The sequence below is a fragment of the Plutella xylostella genome, chromosome 5 (assembly GCF_932276165.1).
Source record: "Plutella xylostella chromosome 5, ilPluXylo3.1, whole genome shotgun sequence".
In the NCBI taxonomy this organism is placed as follows: Eukaryota; Metazoa; Arthropoda; class Insecta; order Lepidoptera; family Plutellidae; genus Plutella; species Plutella xylostella.
In genome coordinates, this window is record NC_063985.1 from 6,636,239 (window position 1) to 6,653,201 (window position 16,963).

Here is a 16,963-nt window from a genome sequence, read left to right on the forward strand (position 1 = left end):
AGTTAAATTACTAAAATTAAACTATATACGTATTTTCATATCAAAATATTTATTTAATGAATTCTAAAATGTCGTGATAAAATAAAATAGCACAATGTTCCCATAGAATCATTAAACTGCACCAGTACCAAGTGCATACATACTTAGTATGCTATTTATAAATACGGAATTTCATGACAAAAAAAATGCTAGTAGCAGTACACTTCTTGATCTTTCTTTAGCAATTCTGCTCTATTGATCATTATACTAACAGAGTCTTTTTTACCACGAAATTCGTATAGTTCTTTCTATTAATAATCAAACAAAACGTTATGGTCAAAATGCTAATTTACAAAAGGTATGGTACGGCAGTTCTTCTAATTTTCTTTTGAATAATTACAAATAAGTGACGGTAAAGGTAAAGAAGACAAAAAAAACGACACTAAAATTATGAATAGAATTATACAAACATGTTGTTTGACTATTGGTCCCGCCGTTGTGATACTGATACTACACTAGATATTCTAAATGAGGACAACATTCACAAACACATAATAGTAAAATCTTAAAAGTTTAATTAAAATATAATTATTAATTCGAGTAAATTAAATTATAATATCATATAAGACGACAGTAAAATTATTGTACTTTTATGGCTTACGTTGCAATAATTAAAATATTTGTTTTAGACCAGCTATTATTAATTATGTTCAACGCATTTGAGAACTTCGGAAAGTGATTTAATAATATTAAAACAACATCAATGAAAAGAACTGTCTCCAAAATTCCCAACAAATACTGACATAATGATTGTCATTGAACATTAGTAAACAGTTTACAAATACTTCAGAGACTAGAACACAAACCATATGTGAATCCGGTTAAAATATCTCATACTTTCCTCTCACATTTATGTCATAACATCTGACCATCTACTGTAAAATTCGTGTTTTATGATTAACTTAGAAATAGTGATGTGTAAAACAGCAGTCTTTTTGCACGAGTACATACTCAGAGGTTTTTATTAAATGCGCGTTTACTTAAATTCAGCTTTGAGCACTTCTATTATTGTCATTACGTCATTAGAGAGCTAATATTTAATTTAAATTAAACTAACCAGTGGGCAAGGAGATCCTGTACCTGAACCAATGTCATGATATAATTAAAAAGTGAAATTAACTATGTACCTATGTCGTTTAATTTAATATTACTAGTCGAAACTAGACATACTTAAAAGAGATTCAATTCTGAAATTTGTGAAATATTCAAAATAAGTTCAAATTTTGTTCAGGAGCAAATGGCAAAACTTAAAATAAAATAAAAGCAAAAACTTATATACAAGATCTTAATCTAAAATCGGATTACAATAAATGACTGGAATGTTTTTAATCGAAATTAAAATTGTGACTGGAAAATGAATATAGCTATTCATGTAAAAAGGAATACTAATAGACCAACTCAACACGCAACAAATATTAAAATGTCCATAAACATAAGGGTTTGAATTATTTAGCAACTTACTTGAGCTGCTGATTACAAATAAAGTGAAAGTTAGAAAGTAATGAATTCAGTATCATGACAAAATATTTACAACATAACATAATACAGGCAGATAAAATTGTGAAACTTTCATTGGGTTAAAATTACCATACTTATAATAACAATGGCACTCTATCAGACACTGGGAATCTCATTCACAATAATCTCATAAGCCAGTCTATAATGATAAAATCATCATAATATTATCTTTGGGACATGGAATGCAGTAAAGTACATCACTGGGTTTAGTCAAGAAGTCTACGTAGGTTTTTTTTACTTTTCTTAGTGCCAACAGCTGTAATTTTTTTCTTTCTCTTAGATGGACTAGGCCCATCTAGATCATACCGAAAGCATACCTTGTTGGGATGTCGGTCACACTTACAGAAACGGCAGAACTGGTAGGCACAGCTGAGGCTGCTGCACTGGGCCCACTCCTCGCCCGACGGCTCCTCAGTCACCTTGGCAGGCTGGCGGCAGCGGACACAGGACAGCTGAATGCGAGAATCCAAAGATGCTGACTGAAAATAAAGAAAATATATTATTAAAGATGCTAATAGACATTTTTTTAATGATGTTAATACATATTCATACAAATGTAAAAATATTTGCCACTTATAAAAATTTACATACCTTTGTAAAAGTTTTAAATCTTCTAGTTTTGGGGGTTGTTGGTGGGCTTCTTGTGGGGGAGTTCTTGGCAATCCTTGAATTTACAATGTTATAAATATCTTTTAGAGACCCTCCTTTGCTGTCTACATTTTTACAAACATCATTTCCTCTGTTTTTGTTTCTGTTCTCATGGTTTTCTTTAGTGTTTGTAATGAACTCTACATATTCTCTCTTCTTAGACTTGGCATTTTCTTCACACACTTGATGCCAAATGGGGCTGACTAAACTGAAGTTGTAAATGTCTTCATTTGACAAATAGCTCAATATCTTGTTGATTGCCGGCATGGTGCACACTTTATGGTAAAGCATTTTTATAATGTCAACTTTTTGCTCCGGCCTGAATATAGTTCTCACCACCTTTGACAGGAGCTTGGGCTTGTAAGTAATCTGAGCTTCACAGGACACTGGGTTGGCAAAGTGAAGCTTCTTGGCTGATCTCCTCGGTGGGCAGCTTAAGTTATTGATTGTTCTTAGAGGACTAGACTGAAGACTGTCAGCATAGCTCATAGGACTAGTCTTAACACCAGCTATACATATCTTCTTCACAGGGGTAGTTGGGTAGGACAATGGGTAAGATGTAGCTTCAAGTGTATACAAGTGAGTAGATCGACAGTCATTATTATATTCAGAAGTGATTGGGGATAAGACTGAATCATTTACTTTCAGCCTTTGTATTCCTCCAGCAATTACACTAGTAGGTGTTGGGGCTGAGCATAGACTAGTGTCAGTAACATCTGTGTCCTCCTGGTAGGTTCGTTTGACTCCACGGCGTCTGGGAGACTCAAGCAGGGTGTCGTAGTGGTGCGCTGGGCGCCGGCTGCGACGGCCGCGGCGGCTCGCGCGGGGCCCACTCCCGCCCCCTGTGCTGCTGCTTCCCTCTAAATCTTCGTTTCTGTAGCATTTTCCCAAAGTAGGGTCAAGGTTTTCGTTTGATATTTCAGAGCATTCTAGAGAGCCAGGTGTAAACGAAGTGTGGTAACCGCTGTCGTCTGTTCTCCAATAACTGGCATTTCGATAATGCGCGGGAGTCACAGGTTCCATCATTGGTTGATCATCCATGCTATTTCTATACTTATGGAGTTAAGGCTCGGTTGACTAATATCCTATCTGAAGCATAACAAACTGTTCACTACGATATTTATTCGATGTTTCACCATACAAACAAATGTTTGACCAGTGGACGAGGCCATCTTGCTATCACTTCCACCGTTGAGATTGGAGATCACGAAAACAATAGAATGGACCTCTTTATATTCTGCAGTGTAGTTTAATATTGTGTTTAATTTAACAATTATGATTCTTCACGTAATCCCAACAATGATATCTTGAACAATCACAGTTTTTAACGTAAAAAGACGGACAAACAAACAGAAAACAAGCAAAGCAACATTGACAATTGACAAGATTTTTTTTTTTTTTTTAAAGGGTTTTGGCTTGGCCACTGGGCCTTTAAGCCATGTCTTTATTTTCACATTTCACAGCACAGTTGCACTTTCACTTCTTCACTATATTTTATTGAAGGTATTTTTAATATAATAGTATATAGCATTAAAGCACACTTTTAATTTTAGTAGCATAATGAGGCGGCGGGAGGGATTATCTTCATTTGTTATAAATTCACTCACTTCACTTGCAAAAACTAAACGTTCCATGTTGTGGGTAGGGCATTCAAAAAACATATGTTCTAGCGTTCCAACAGCATTTTGACATGATAAACATGTGCTATCTTCTATTATGTTAAATCTTTTTAAATGCGATGGTGCTTTTGTGTGACCAAATCTCAGTCTATTCATTGTTGTGATAAAATCTCGACTGGCTATTTTCAATTCATTATACCAGGGCTTAGAAGGTAAGTCTTCTTGTATACTTCCATACCATTTTCCTTTCCCATTTATTTCTTGGTCTTTTTTCCAAAAATCTTTCCATAAACTGTACATGTCATTACTAATGCTATTATAACAATCAGTAAATGGTATATTTACAACTGTACTTACATCTAAAGAGTTTATACCTTCATAGGCTATTCTATCTGCTATTTCATTACCTGTGATCCCTCTATGAGAAGGAATCCACATAAATAATATGTTTATACCCATCAATTCATATTTTTGCACATTATTTATAATTAAAAATAAAATATAATTAGTTTTAAAATGACATTTTGGGTTCCTCAAACTTTCCACCAAACTTAATGAGTCTGTTAATATTATGAAACACTTGTAATTATGTACAGAGTTTATACGCTTCAGGGCTTCTAACACTGCAAAAGCCTCTGCAGTGAAAATGCTACAGTAATTATTGAGAACAAAGCTCTGAGAAAAGTTCAATTGTGGATCATATACAGCACTACGCACATGAGAGCTTGTTTTACTTCCATCAGTATAAAGTTTATAATATTCTCTATTAAGATCTAGAAATTGTAGAAGTTCTGTATTATTATTCACTGTGACATCTATTATTTTAATTTTGAATAGAAGATTGCTATAGTTATTTAAATACATTGGCCATAAAGGCCTAATACATATATTTGAGTATTTACTTTTAATTTCCAGGAGAATCTGAGACAAATTGGGACTTCTGTTCCATAACAAATCATTACCTGAGGTCATAGGTGTTTGATGGACAATTGAATTAGGTAAGATTTTTTTAATTATCTGTTGATTATTGGATGATACAAGTTTTAATGAAAATCTTTCAGCTAATAAAAGCCTTCGTATATTAAGAGGCATTACCATGGCTTCAATTTCCATTGCACGAATAGGAGTTGAGCACATAGCACCTAAAATAATTCTCAAAGCTCTGTTCTGAATAATATCTAACTTATTTACATGAGTACTATTCATATAAGCAAAGCAGCTGTAATCAAAATGACTTCTGACTATAGCTTTATATAGTACGGTCAGTGTCTTTGGGTCTGCACCCCAAGATACACCAGCTAAACATCTAAGAATATTTAAGCCTTTAAGGGCATTTTGAATTATATACATAATGTGTTGTTTGAATGTCAACTTATTATCTATGATAACACCTAAAAACTTGTGACAGCTAGCTGTTGAGATCTCTACATCATTGTACATAACTGCATCATTGTTGGAGTCCTTACTAAATATTACTACTTTACTTTTATTAGGATTTATTTTAAGTTTCAATCTACCGCTATAATAATTATGTAATTGTGTTAAGGCACTATTTAAATTATGTATTGCTACATCCACATTAACATTCATACTGTATAATACAAGATCATCCGCAAATTGCAGTATATTTACAAACTTATTATTTACATATTTACATATCTCACTTGTGTATAAATTATACAACAATGGCGATAAAGTTGCACCTTGCATTGTGCCTTTAGAGGCAGTTTTTGGTCCATATAAGTTATTATTATGCTTTACATATAAAACTCTATCAATCAAAAAATTATAAATCCATTTACATAGGATACCGGGAATACCCAGCCCTGATAACACTTTTACAAGTATACTTGGTTGGACATTGTCAAATGCACCTTGTACATCTAGGAAAGCACACACAGCACTAACTTTATTATGTTTTGCATTTTCCAGATCTGAGATAAGGGAGACGAAACTGTCAGCACAACTTCTACCTTTTCTGAAGCCATATTGAACATTGGGAATCAAGCCATTTGACTCAACAAACCAATCAAGACGAGTTTTAATCATATTTTCAAATATTTTACCTAAACATGAAGAGAGAGAAATGGGTCTATATGAATTTGGATCTTCTGGAGGCTTATCTTGTTTTAAAACAGGAATAACACATTGAGTCTTCCAAGATTGTGGGATTATTTGATTCACCCAAAGACTATTAAGTATATTTAAAAATAATTTCTGCACTGAAGTATCTAATTTTTTTATAAGAATATAAGGAAAATCATCTAATCCAGGTGTTGTATTCTTTCGCGAGTTCAAACTATTTTCAAATTCGTGGAAAGTAAATTTTTGTATAAGAAAACTTGATTTAATGTCTGAATTATGAAGATCAAAATAGGTATTTAATTCATGAATGTGTAAGCCGGTTTCTGTTAACTTATCAAAAAATCCATCAATGAATTCGTCTGAATAAGATTTATTGGAAGCTTTTCTATGTTTAAACATTTTAATGTAATTCCATATTTTACTTATCGGTGTAGTTCTATTAAAACTGTTACATAGTCTACTCCATCCATTTTTCTTTTCTTCTGATATTGTTCTTTTTTTAATAGCATTTAATCTTTGATATTTTATAAAATTTCCTATTGTAGGATTACTTCTATAATACTTTAAAGCTTCATAAGAGTCTATAACACTTTTTTCACATCTATCGTTCCACCAAGGAGCTGGTAGTTTACTTTTGTATGAGCTAGGTTTTGTAAATTTCCTAACGCATTCTTCTTTAAGAGAGTTTAACTTGTTACAAAAATATTCATAAGTTTCTAAAGGATTATCACTATTAATGGTAAAATTTGTAAAAAAGGACTTAGAAAGTTCGTGGTATTTTTGCCAGTTTGCTTTACTGTACATAAATTTATCTATTGGAGGATTTATTTGATATCTATCAATTGAAAGTGCAATAGTAATGATCACAGGAAAGTGGTAGCTACCCATATTGTCATCGTGAACAGTCCAATCACACAAGGGTGCAATGGCTGAGCTGGTAAAAGCGACATCTATAGCCGATGGGTTTCGATTAGGATAATTAATAGTAGTAAAATTACCATCGTTAAGGATACATAGATCCAATTCATCTATAACATTGTATAATTGGTGTCCTCGTCCTTTAGTGGATAAGCACCCAAAAGCAATATGGTGAGCATTAAAATCACCTGATACTAAAATAGGTTTAGGCAGATATCTAATTAAATTATGTAATTTACTAATTCTAATATGACTACTTGTAGGTGGACAATATACACATAATAGAGTTAGTTCTCCACATCCTGTAGAAATTGATATAGCTATTGTTTGAATATCTTCATAAAAGACAGTGTTAATTAATTTGTATTTGAAATAAGGACGAATTAAGATGGCAACACCACCATGCTCATTTTTTGCATTTTTAAAGTGAATATTGTAACCGGGTATAGAAATATGTTGGTTCTCCTTAAACCATGTTTCATTTAAAAGGCAAATATCAAGATTTTTTTCCTGTAGAAATTTTATAAGTAACGGCTTTTTGTTATTTAAACTTTGAATATTAAATTGAGCTATTTTGAGTTGTGTTATGTTCAAGTTATTATCCATATTAGGTTAGGTTTTTAAATAATAATTCTTTGATAAATGACGTAGTTATAGGATTATCGTCACTCTTATTACCCAGTTGTATTAGGGTGCTCACTATGACGTTAACTAGGTCATCATTGTTGATTAGCTGCGTCTTTAAGTCAACAACCTTAGGCGAAAAGTCTTGTGAGACAGGTTCGTTACCTTTTTGTTTATTTTTATTTACATTGTTAGATACACTTTGTACAGACTTGTTTACATTCTTATTATTAAACTTATTACTATTTACATTTTGAGTTTTATTTACAGCTGGTAGAGGTGGGAAGTTTACTTCAAGTTCTAGTTGTTTACTGGCAGCAGCGCTAGCATATGTGATTTTGCTCTTTTTTTCTATAATCTTTTTTAATTTAATTGGGCATGACTTTGAAATAGCCAAATGAGGCCCGCTGCAATTACAGCAGCGAACCTCATCCGGTGTGCTGCATTCTTTGTAATGGTGCTCACCAGCACAGCAGCTGCAGCGCTGCTTGCCATTGCACACCTTTGCCGAATGATTGAACTTAAAGCACCTAAAACATTGCTGTAGTGGTGGTATGTAGTCAAATACCCTATAAGAAAATAGGTCATATTGGACATGGTCTGGTAGCGAGTTTGATAGAAAGGTCAAACTGACTGTTTGCAGTGGGACCCTTTCTTGCCCTACTTTTTTCGTGAATCGTCTTATTGCTATGATCTCACTAGTGCTTGAGAGCTTGTTGTACAGCTCTTTGTTGGAAATGTTTGTTGGTACAAACCGAATTATTCCAGTTTTCTCAATCTGAGCCGCTGGTATATAGGCCCTTAATTGGTGTTTAGCCAGGAATGTAGCGTTGGTAATAAAGTTATTCGCATTGTTGGATTGTTTGAAAACAGCCGCAATTTTGTTAGCGTTAACTCGGTGAATGCCAATTACCCCCTTAATGTCCGTCGTGAATATATGGTTCAAATATATGGGACTTTTGTTTCCCAATTTGTCCTTTTTATCCGCACTTTCAACAAACACTTTGAACTCAACGTTTGTAGAATTGTCTGGATATAGTCTTACATAGTTTTGTTTTAAAAATGGACTGTACGAATTATTGTCTACATCCTCACCGCCGCCGCTACTCTCCGCAGGTCTCTTTTTTTTATTTACACTGGCACTACTCGGGTCCCCTTCATTTCCATCCATTTTATATACATTTATTCACACTTAATTTACAATATTTATAATAAAATTTAAATTTTTGAAAATAAAATTTAAAATAGGCGCCCTTTCTCTTTCCCGCCAAAAAAGAAAGTCCAATTGACAAGATAGAATTAGTTCAATTAGTCAGTGCTGCCATTCCAATCAAAAGAAATGACATTGACAAGATAGAATCAGTGTTGCCATTTCTATCAAAAGGCTCAAAATAATAACAACATGCTGACATTGACTATGGCCAAGGAACATACAATGGGGAAGAAAACCTATATAGTGAAACTTTGGCAACACCAGCGCGTGTGCCATTCTGGTTCTCACCAATGACATTGTTGGGTAATGGTTGGGTAGAAAAAATGGTGACTGAACCGACCAATCAGAACTGGGCGCCTTCTGTAATGAGCTTTTATTTTTTGCTCACCATTGTTTTTTTTTGTAATATCTTGATTATTATTGCTCTAAATGGGCTATAGTCATGCTGTAGTTGAATACCAACAAACTTAAAAATTAAACAAAAACTTGCTACCGAAGGCTCGTTATTAGGAATTAATTTTCTAGATAGGAATTTGTGTTGAGTACTTCCATATTAATATTGTTTTCTTTTTTCACTTCTTTGTGATCTTCATATATATAGCTTTATTGGTTTTACACAATAGAACTACTTGATTAAATTATAATTATTAATGCCTAACTAAAACTAACTAATATAAAATGTTAACTTCAATACCGCGATGTAAGGTTTAAGAGCAATGAAATGAAATGAAATAAACAACAACAACAACAAGCGCCACCTTTGGTTTACCATCCAAACTTGTTTATGATATTTAACTATCTTTGTTTTATTAACGCTAAAATTTGAGTCAAAATAAAATTTAAAGACGTTTTATTTCTCTCAAGAAGATGAAGCTAAAAATAGAAAGCGTTTCATCAAATAAAACATCTGGAATAAATAAGAACGGTTTTGGTTTTTACAGATTCGGTGAAACGGCCTCTACTTTTATTATTCGGAGCAAAACTGTATGCATTGAAATGCACAGATAAAAAATATTTCGATTGAACTGTCAAAATAACAAAACTTCAAACTTCGTACTTCTTCATTCAGTCAGTCTACTTATTTCCTAAAAATTAAGTTCTCATTTTATTTAAATTATGATTTTATGACTTGACTATGATTGCAAACATTGATATAATATTCAGTCCATATTTTTGAAGATCGCTAACTTTACATTAATAAAATGACGGACAACCTGAAACATTTGTGTAGATTGTGTGCTGCGAAAATTGAAACTATTAATAATAAAGATTTAATAGAAGAAAACAATAGTGGATTACTTAAAATTGTTCTAGACCTAATGGAAGTAGATGTTAGTATTAAGTCCATAGAATTATATACTTAAAATGGTTCTACCTTTTTTGGCCTAAGATTTATTTGCCTAATCTCGTATTGCATAGTAACGTTTGGTCAAAATCTCGTTTCGCCGAAAATCGTATGGCATAAATCTCTTTTAGTAAAAAGTTATTTCGCATAATCTTGTTTAGCCTAATAATGGTATAGCCAAATCTTGAATAGCCTAATAATGCTATGTCATAGATTATATAAAGTAATAATATTCGTTTGGCTTTAACTTTGATGGAGCGTCTCCCTACATAGCGCAAACTGGTGCCTTGTATTGTGGCCGCTATGTGGGAAACGCTCCGCTCCGCTTCGCTGCGCTCCGCTTTGTTTTTGACGATAATGTGCACCTAACACGCTCCTCCTCGCTTTGCTCGTCTTCGCACCTATCTTTAGGTTTCGATCCCATGGGGGTTAATGGCGTTTGTAATAATTATAATGGTCATTCACTTTCGATATTTTGATAATTTAATATCATGATTTTCAGGATGTAGGAGAAAAATACCACAATTTGTACATTTGAAACATACTTAATATAGTATTTCTAAAGATAAAAGTAGGAGAAACAAGATTATACCAATACGAACAATTAGACCAAACGAGACTTGGGTGTTTTAAGTTTGTGCCAAAAGAGTTTTAGACGAAACGAGTCCTATGCCACATAAGTCTTGGCGAAGTGATGATTCTACCAAAAAAGTTTAGACCTTGCGAGTTATGCGAAACGAGTTTAGGGCAATAAAGATTAGGCCAGATGAGGGGAACCCACTTAAAATAGAAATAATATATAGTGTAACAAATCAGCCTAATGTACCCACTGTTTTGTTTCAGATTAGCGTTAATGACCATTTATCTACCAAAATATGCCCAATGTGTGAAGACAAAGTTCTTTCATTCCAATTATTTATATTAGAATGCAAGAGAGCCCAGGAATTAATGCAAAAATTGTATGTGGATACGCTCTCATCATCATTACAAGTTAAAATAGAAGAAAATGATTGTGTTAAGCAAGTGAAATCAGAAGTAAGTAAATATGTTGAATAATAATTGCTTTGAGGAGATTGTTCTTTCAAAAAACCCAGAAACTATGTAGTTGCTTCATCCTTGATATTGCGATTTGATATATTATTTCTTGTATAGCAAGGTGTTAACACTGTAATTTACACAATAATAATATATTTCAGGTGAAAGATGAATTTACTGCTGAAGAAATTGCATGTAAGTATATGTAGATTTAAATAAAAAATGTCTGGCATACAATGCAATATAAGTGTTTAAAAGTTAAAAGCTACTCATAAAACATAGCATAATTACCTATATGTATAGGTCTGTGAAGTCTGTACTCTGCTATTGTGATATATATGCTAATGCTAAGACATAATTGTTTTTTTAATACTGATTGCAGCTGCCATCACAAGTAATGATTATCATGACTACACTGATGCCCCAGACAGCTATGACAATGCGGAATTCCTAGATGAAGATATTATAACCATAGCCTCCCTACAAAAATTGCAAAAGAAACGCACCATTAAAATTAAAAATGTAGCCGCAGAAGATCTGAATGAAACAAACTTGAGTTCTTTGAACATTAAAAACTTTGTGAGGTCAGTAGTTTATGCAATAAGAAAATATGCTTAAATCTTATAAATAAGTCATGGTACCACCACTAAAATCTTTTCCTTTTTCAGTTTGAGCTGTAATGTGTGTAAAGAAGAATTTAAAAATTGGTACCAACTGCATGTGCACTGTGCGGAGAGCCATGACATCAAGCCTATTGTGTTCTGCATCTGTGGTCTAGAAATTAAATCAAAAAGTGTCCTTTATAAGCATGTTTCAGAACACAAAGTAGACAAAAATTCAAAGGGGGCTGATAGATCTAAGTACATTAACATCAAAGATACCAATTTAGTAAGGTGAGTGCATTTAAAATTTCCTAATAATATGTAATTAATTTTTGTTTTTAAATCTAAGATTTGCTGCAGGATATGTGAACTCTGTCTAGTCCTTTATTATAATAATAATATGTGGCAACATCTCACACCATCTCACCCAAAGCTAGACAGGGCCAGGCTTTATTATCTAATTATCTCAATAACTTATTTCAGTTTTGATTGCAATATTTGCCAAGAGGAGTGCTCTAGTTATTACTCCCTGAAGTCACACAGTGTGAAGGTTCACAACTCGCTGCCCGTCATCCAGTGCAAGTGTGGGGCGCTGCTCAAGTCCAAGACCGTGCTGTACAAACACATTGCGGATCATAAAAACCCCCATGTATATAGGTAGGATTGGATTCATTAAGTTAGAGCAGAGATGTGTCAGATTCAGTACACTGTTGGATATTAATAACTTCATCATTTATAAACTGGGTAATTAGAAAAGAAACATAGAGCCTTGGTTTGCGCTTACTTTTGGATATTAATAACTTCCTCATCATTTATAAACTGGGTAATTAACATAATTATAATAAATAAATAAAATTATTACTATCTTCATTTCAGTTGTGACAAATGCCCTAAAATAACAAAATCACTATCATCATTGGAGAAGCACAAACGAAGACATGTACCGAAAGAAGAAAGAACATTCAAATGTTCATCTTGTGACAGAATATTTAACACAAAAGACGCCCTGAAATCCCATATAAAATCCCATATTCCTATTGAGCAGCGAAAGCAGTATGAATGCGAGATCTGCAACTTGAAGTAAGTACCTAATATTGCAGTATAGCAGTAGCAGTAGCTTTGGAAGGATAAAGAAAGACTCGCTTTGTCGTACGCTATTCGTAGGCCTCTTTTCTGCTAACACTTATGGAACTGCCGCCACTTTCATATTTCCTCTACACTACCCAACAATATTAACCAAAATAGTCTTCACAACTTTATGTATGCATGTCAATACTATTTGAAACCGAATCCTACAGCATAAACTTCAAAACTCCTTCCCAGGTTCACAACGCGTTCATCCGCGTCGTCCCACCGGCGCGTGGTTCACGAGAAGTACAAGGGCTTCGTGTGCGACCTGTGCGGCTACGCGTGCGGCACCGGCGGCGAGCTGCGCCAGCACCGCGCCATCCACAGCGACGACAAGCCCTTCGTCTGCAATAAGTGTCCCAAGAGGTAACTGCAACCACAGAGTACATGGGTACTGTGAAATGATGGTCCTTTAGAGTAGCTCCACACCGGAACAGCGTCATTATTTTGCAGCAACATAACCGGATATAGGTCGACTCTACTGTCTGTTAGCTGTGATATTGACTGTTTGTCAAAAGTCTCCCTAAATAAATATTTAAAACACTCCGGATCCAGCATATTCACATCCTAGTCCGCGGAAGCCATCACCAAACCCTTCAGCGGTTTTTACCACACTACAATACCTTCTAAAACTAACTTCTATTCCGCAGATTCAAAACGTACTCTAACCTCAAGACCCACATGGACACGCATGAAGACACGTCGTACGTGTGCTACGTGTGCAGCCGCATCCTCAACAGCCGGCGCACGCTCAAGAAACATCTGTTAGTGCACGAGACCGAGTGCCGCCATGTTTGCTCGTACTGCAATAAGGCTTTTAAGAGGAGGCAGACTTTGAAGGTAGTGTTGGGTACTTGTGTTTATGATCGCTATGGGGTAGTGGTGTAGTGTAGTAAGCTTAGCCTAAACAAATAGAGATGGACCCCATTGAACGCCGATTATTCCACATTTCGATACTTGCAAGTCAAAATGTGAAATAATGCTTCCGTTGGTCATTGAAACCTCCAGATAGTTAATCTTAATAACACTGGCCCTCGTGGTTCGTGGTCATAATTCGGCTAGGGGGACATTATTACCATACCGCTATAAACGACACTCCTTATAGCAATCCCTCTCACAAATAATTGTGATCAAATTAATAATCATTACTGTCCCGTCAGGTGCACCTATCAACACACACGGGCGACAAGCCCCTATCGTGCAAGTGGTGCGACGAGCGCTTCGCCTACGCATCGACCCTGCGCTCGCATCGCCTGCGCTACCATCCCGACAAGATGGCGGGCGGCTTAGTCCACGCACAGTACCAGCCCGGTTATAGCGACGTCACGAGGCAGGCTAATGACGTGAGTACATGGTGGATATGCCGTATTGATAGATATGCAGACACAGCAGTAAGTCGCATCCACCCTGCGCTCGCACCGCCTGCGCTACCACCCCGACAAGATGGCGGGCGGACTGGTCCACGCACAGTACCAGCACGGCTACAGTGACGTCACGAGGCAGGCTAATGACGTGAGTACACGGTGGATATGCCGTATATGATAGACTCATAAGATTCAGTAGTAAGTCGCGCAAGCACCGCCTGCGCTTCCATCCCGACAAGATGGCGGGCGGACTAGTCCGCACAGTACCGCCCGGCTACAGTGACGTCACCAGGCAGAATAATGACGTGAGTACACGGTGGATATGCCTTATGTGGTAGATATAATATGTATACGCAGATACAGCTTCTCTGCGACCAGTCGGATGGCGGATAGACGATGCGCGGTTTTAGTTACTAGTTTTGTCTCTTGCCGTGTTGGCACATATGATGGCTCAGCCTGCCTCGTCTAAATTGAACAAAACTACTGAGGCTGCCGCGCGAGCCTGTGCGCTAGGTGGGTACGTGGCTAATACCACGACATAATGACCGGCAACCTAATCAAATGAGTTCTAATAATGGTTTCTTAATTAATGTATGTATATTTTTTCTTTTACAGGGAAATCTCAAAGGTGACGTGAACGGAGGCAATTTAATCTCGAAGGTAGAAATAGGGGAAACTATTATAGGTAGATAAAAGTGATGAGAAGATTTTTTATGTATATAGATTATGGACTAGATACTTACATATTACACTAAAAATGTAAATAAATAATACCTAATCATAATGAAATTATATATTATAATGATTATAGTTTACATCATAAATACTAATTAACAGTTCTGTTTGTTCTCTCTCTTGTTCAGTATTACGAGTATTTCTAAACCAAGTTTATCGTTAATATGCATTTTAAGGGCCACTTGCACCAAAATATTAAATCGAGATTTTACACTAAATCTAGATTTAATATTTTCTTGCAAGTGGCCCTAAATGTGACAAACATAATTTAATAGTACCTAACATCTATTCATGTTGTAAACCCCAGTACGCGTTGTTCTATGACATGTTGTGTTGATATCTCATACCGAAAATAACAGATGTCGTCAAATAGTTTACAAGTGTATACATCGTAAGTTTTACGAAATAAAGTTATTAGTTATGCAAAAACACTTTAATTTTACAATCCTTTCATTTTATTCCATACTTTTCATAGCCCACATATACCGAGTATTCCTCTTCCTAAAGTCCGAAGTTAAGTTCCGAAAGTCCTTCTGTTTCAAAGTTAGGATCTTCAAATGGATTGGATTTAGGCTAGGCATTGAACAATAATGTACATACACGTGTCTCGGCGATTTTAATGATTCCACTCCCATAAGGGTGAACAGTTTAGATGACAATTACCCAATATGAGTATCATTTTGATTTGGAAAATTTCACAGAAATTTTTCTCTGGGCGAAGCGAAGCTATATTATGTTTTTCTCTACGACTTTAGAAAATTACTAAATATAAAGGTAATAATCGTCCATACAAACTTACCCTGGTTCTGAGACTTTTTGTAAGGGGTGTATTTTTCAAGATTTATCAGCTCCTTATGACTTATTTACTTACTTTCGCAACAGTAGGTAGATATATGATGTACCTACCTACTACCAACATACAAACGTTTATGTATGCGAGATAATAAAAAACCGCAATGTAGCCTTAACAATTTGTATTCGAGCGAAGTCGCTGCCATATCTAAGGAAGAATTCCACTTTCTTTGATTACTCAGAATACATGCCCAGGCACTACCTGCGAATCATTACTACTGCAAATATGGCGAGTCTTGAGCTGGGAATGTTTTATGCATTCAGGCGAGCGCCCGCCGCCGCCGCCGCCGCCGCCGCCCGGCATCGATTGCGACGGACTCAGGGGTGATCTGCGACCGACACGACCCCGCATAAATACACGCGTGACCGTTATAAATCTCACCAGTGTCATGTGTCAAATTCCTAGATAGGCTGAGCCTATGTTTGTAAGAGGACAATGTAGGAAAATGAAAGAAATAAAACAAAAAAATACTATAGGTGTTAGGTATAACGCGCGCAGATAAAGAATCAATATGAGAATGATAGACATATAGTATGATGCCATGACTGGCAGTTATTTCCTACTTTTATAGATAGCTACCAAGCTTAGCTTTGCAAGATGTGTTATTTTCACCAGCCTGCAACGCATTCATGAAAACGTGGAAAACTATGAAGTAGGTTTACAGCCACTATCACATTATCACATATTCATAATAATTTTGGTAAATTCCTAACTAGTAATATACTTATTTATATAACTATCTACCTACCTAGCCTATTAACTAGTTAGGAAATTACCCTCTTGTTAGTTAAAAACACGCTAGCTTACAACGCAAAAGCAAAACAAGAGCTGCCCAAAAACCACTAAAAGCTGGAAAACACCTCAGGTATTTCAGCGGTATTTTCCACTCATGTTTGGCGGGCCGGCATTTTTCATTCCCGTCCACTCAACTATAGGACAGCAGAAAGTGAAGCGAAATTGCCTGTCGGGCCGCGAACTCATGCAGAGATAAGAAGCGGCGTGCTGGCAGCGCTCCAGCCGCCCGCCCACCGCGCCTGCTAGCCTACTCCGGATTGCACACCACATGTTGTGACTTGTGACCACATAGGGGTACTGTAAGTTTACCGTACATCAATTCTGTTTTTTATTGTTTTAAGTAATATAAGTAGAGTACTTACTTATAGAATCTGATTTTATCCGTATTTCTTTAAAATCCACCCAGCTAATTTTATGTAAGTATGTACCTATTATTCTTACT

At 35.5% G+C, this 16,963-nt stretch overlaps 2 protein-coding genes across 2 annotated transcripts; one reads left to right on the forward strand and one right to left on the reverse strand.

Moving 5' to 3' along the window:
- Positions 1-30: 30 nt before the first annotated feature.
- On the reverse strand, positions 31-3,587 carry LOC105389161. Its single transcript, XM_011560245.3, has 2 exons — positions 2,149-3,587; positions 31-2,036 (listed from the first exon to the last, which is right to left on the reverse strand). The coding sequence occupies exons 1-2, from the start codon at positions 3,244-3,246 to the stop codon at positions 1,764-1,766; spliced, it is 1,371 nt and encodes a 456-aa protein (XP_011558547.3). The 5' UTR covers positions 3,247-3,587; the 3' UTR covers positions 31-1,763.
- Positions 3,588-9,713: 6,126 nt separating this feature from the next.
- On the forward strand, positions 9,714-15,310 carry LOC105389163 (zinc finger protein 660). The gene is made up of 11 exons (XM_038113118.2): positions 9,714-9,995; positions 10,853-11,044; positions 11,206-11,239; positions 11,427-11,628; positions 11,713-11,937; positions 12,130-12,303; positions 12,523-12,726; positions 12,970-13,140; positions 13,425-13,614; positions 13,935-14,117; positions 14,754-15,310. The coding sequence occupies exons 1-11, from the start codon at positions 9,867-9,869 to the stop codon at positions 14,829-14,831; spliced, it is 1,782 nt and encodes a 593-aa protein (XP_037969046.2). The 5' UTR covers positions 9,714-9,866; the 3' UTR covers positions 14,832-15,310.
- Positions 15,311-16,963: the final 1,653 nt, after the last annotated feature.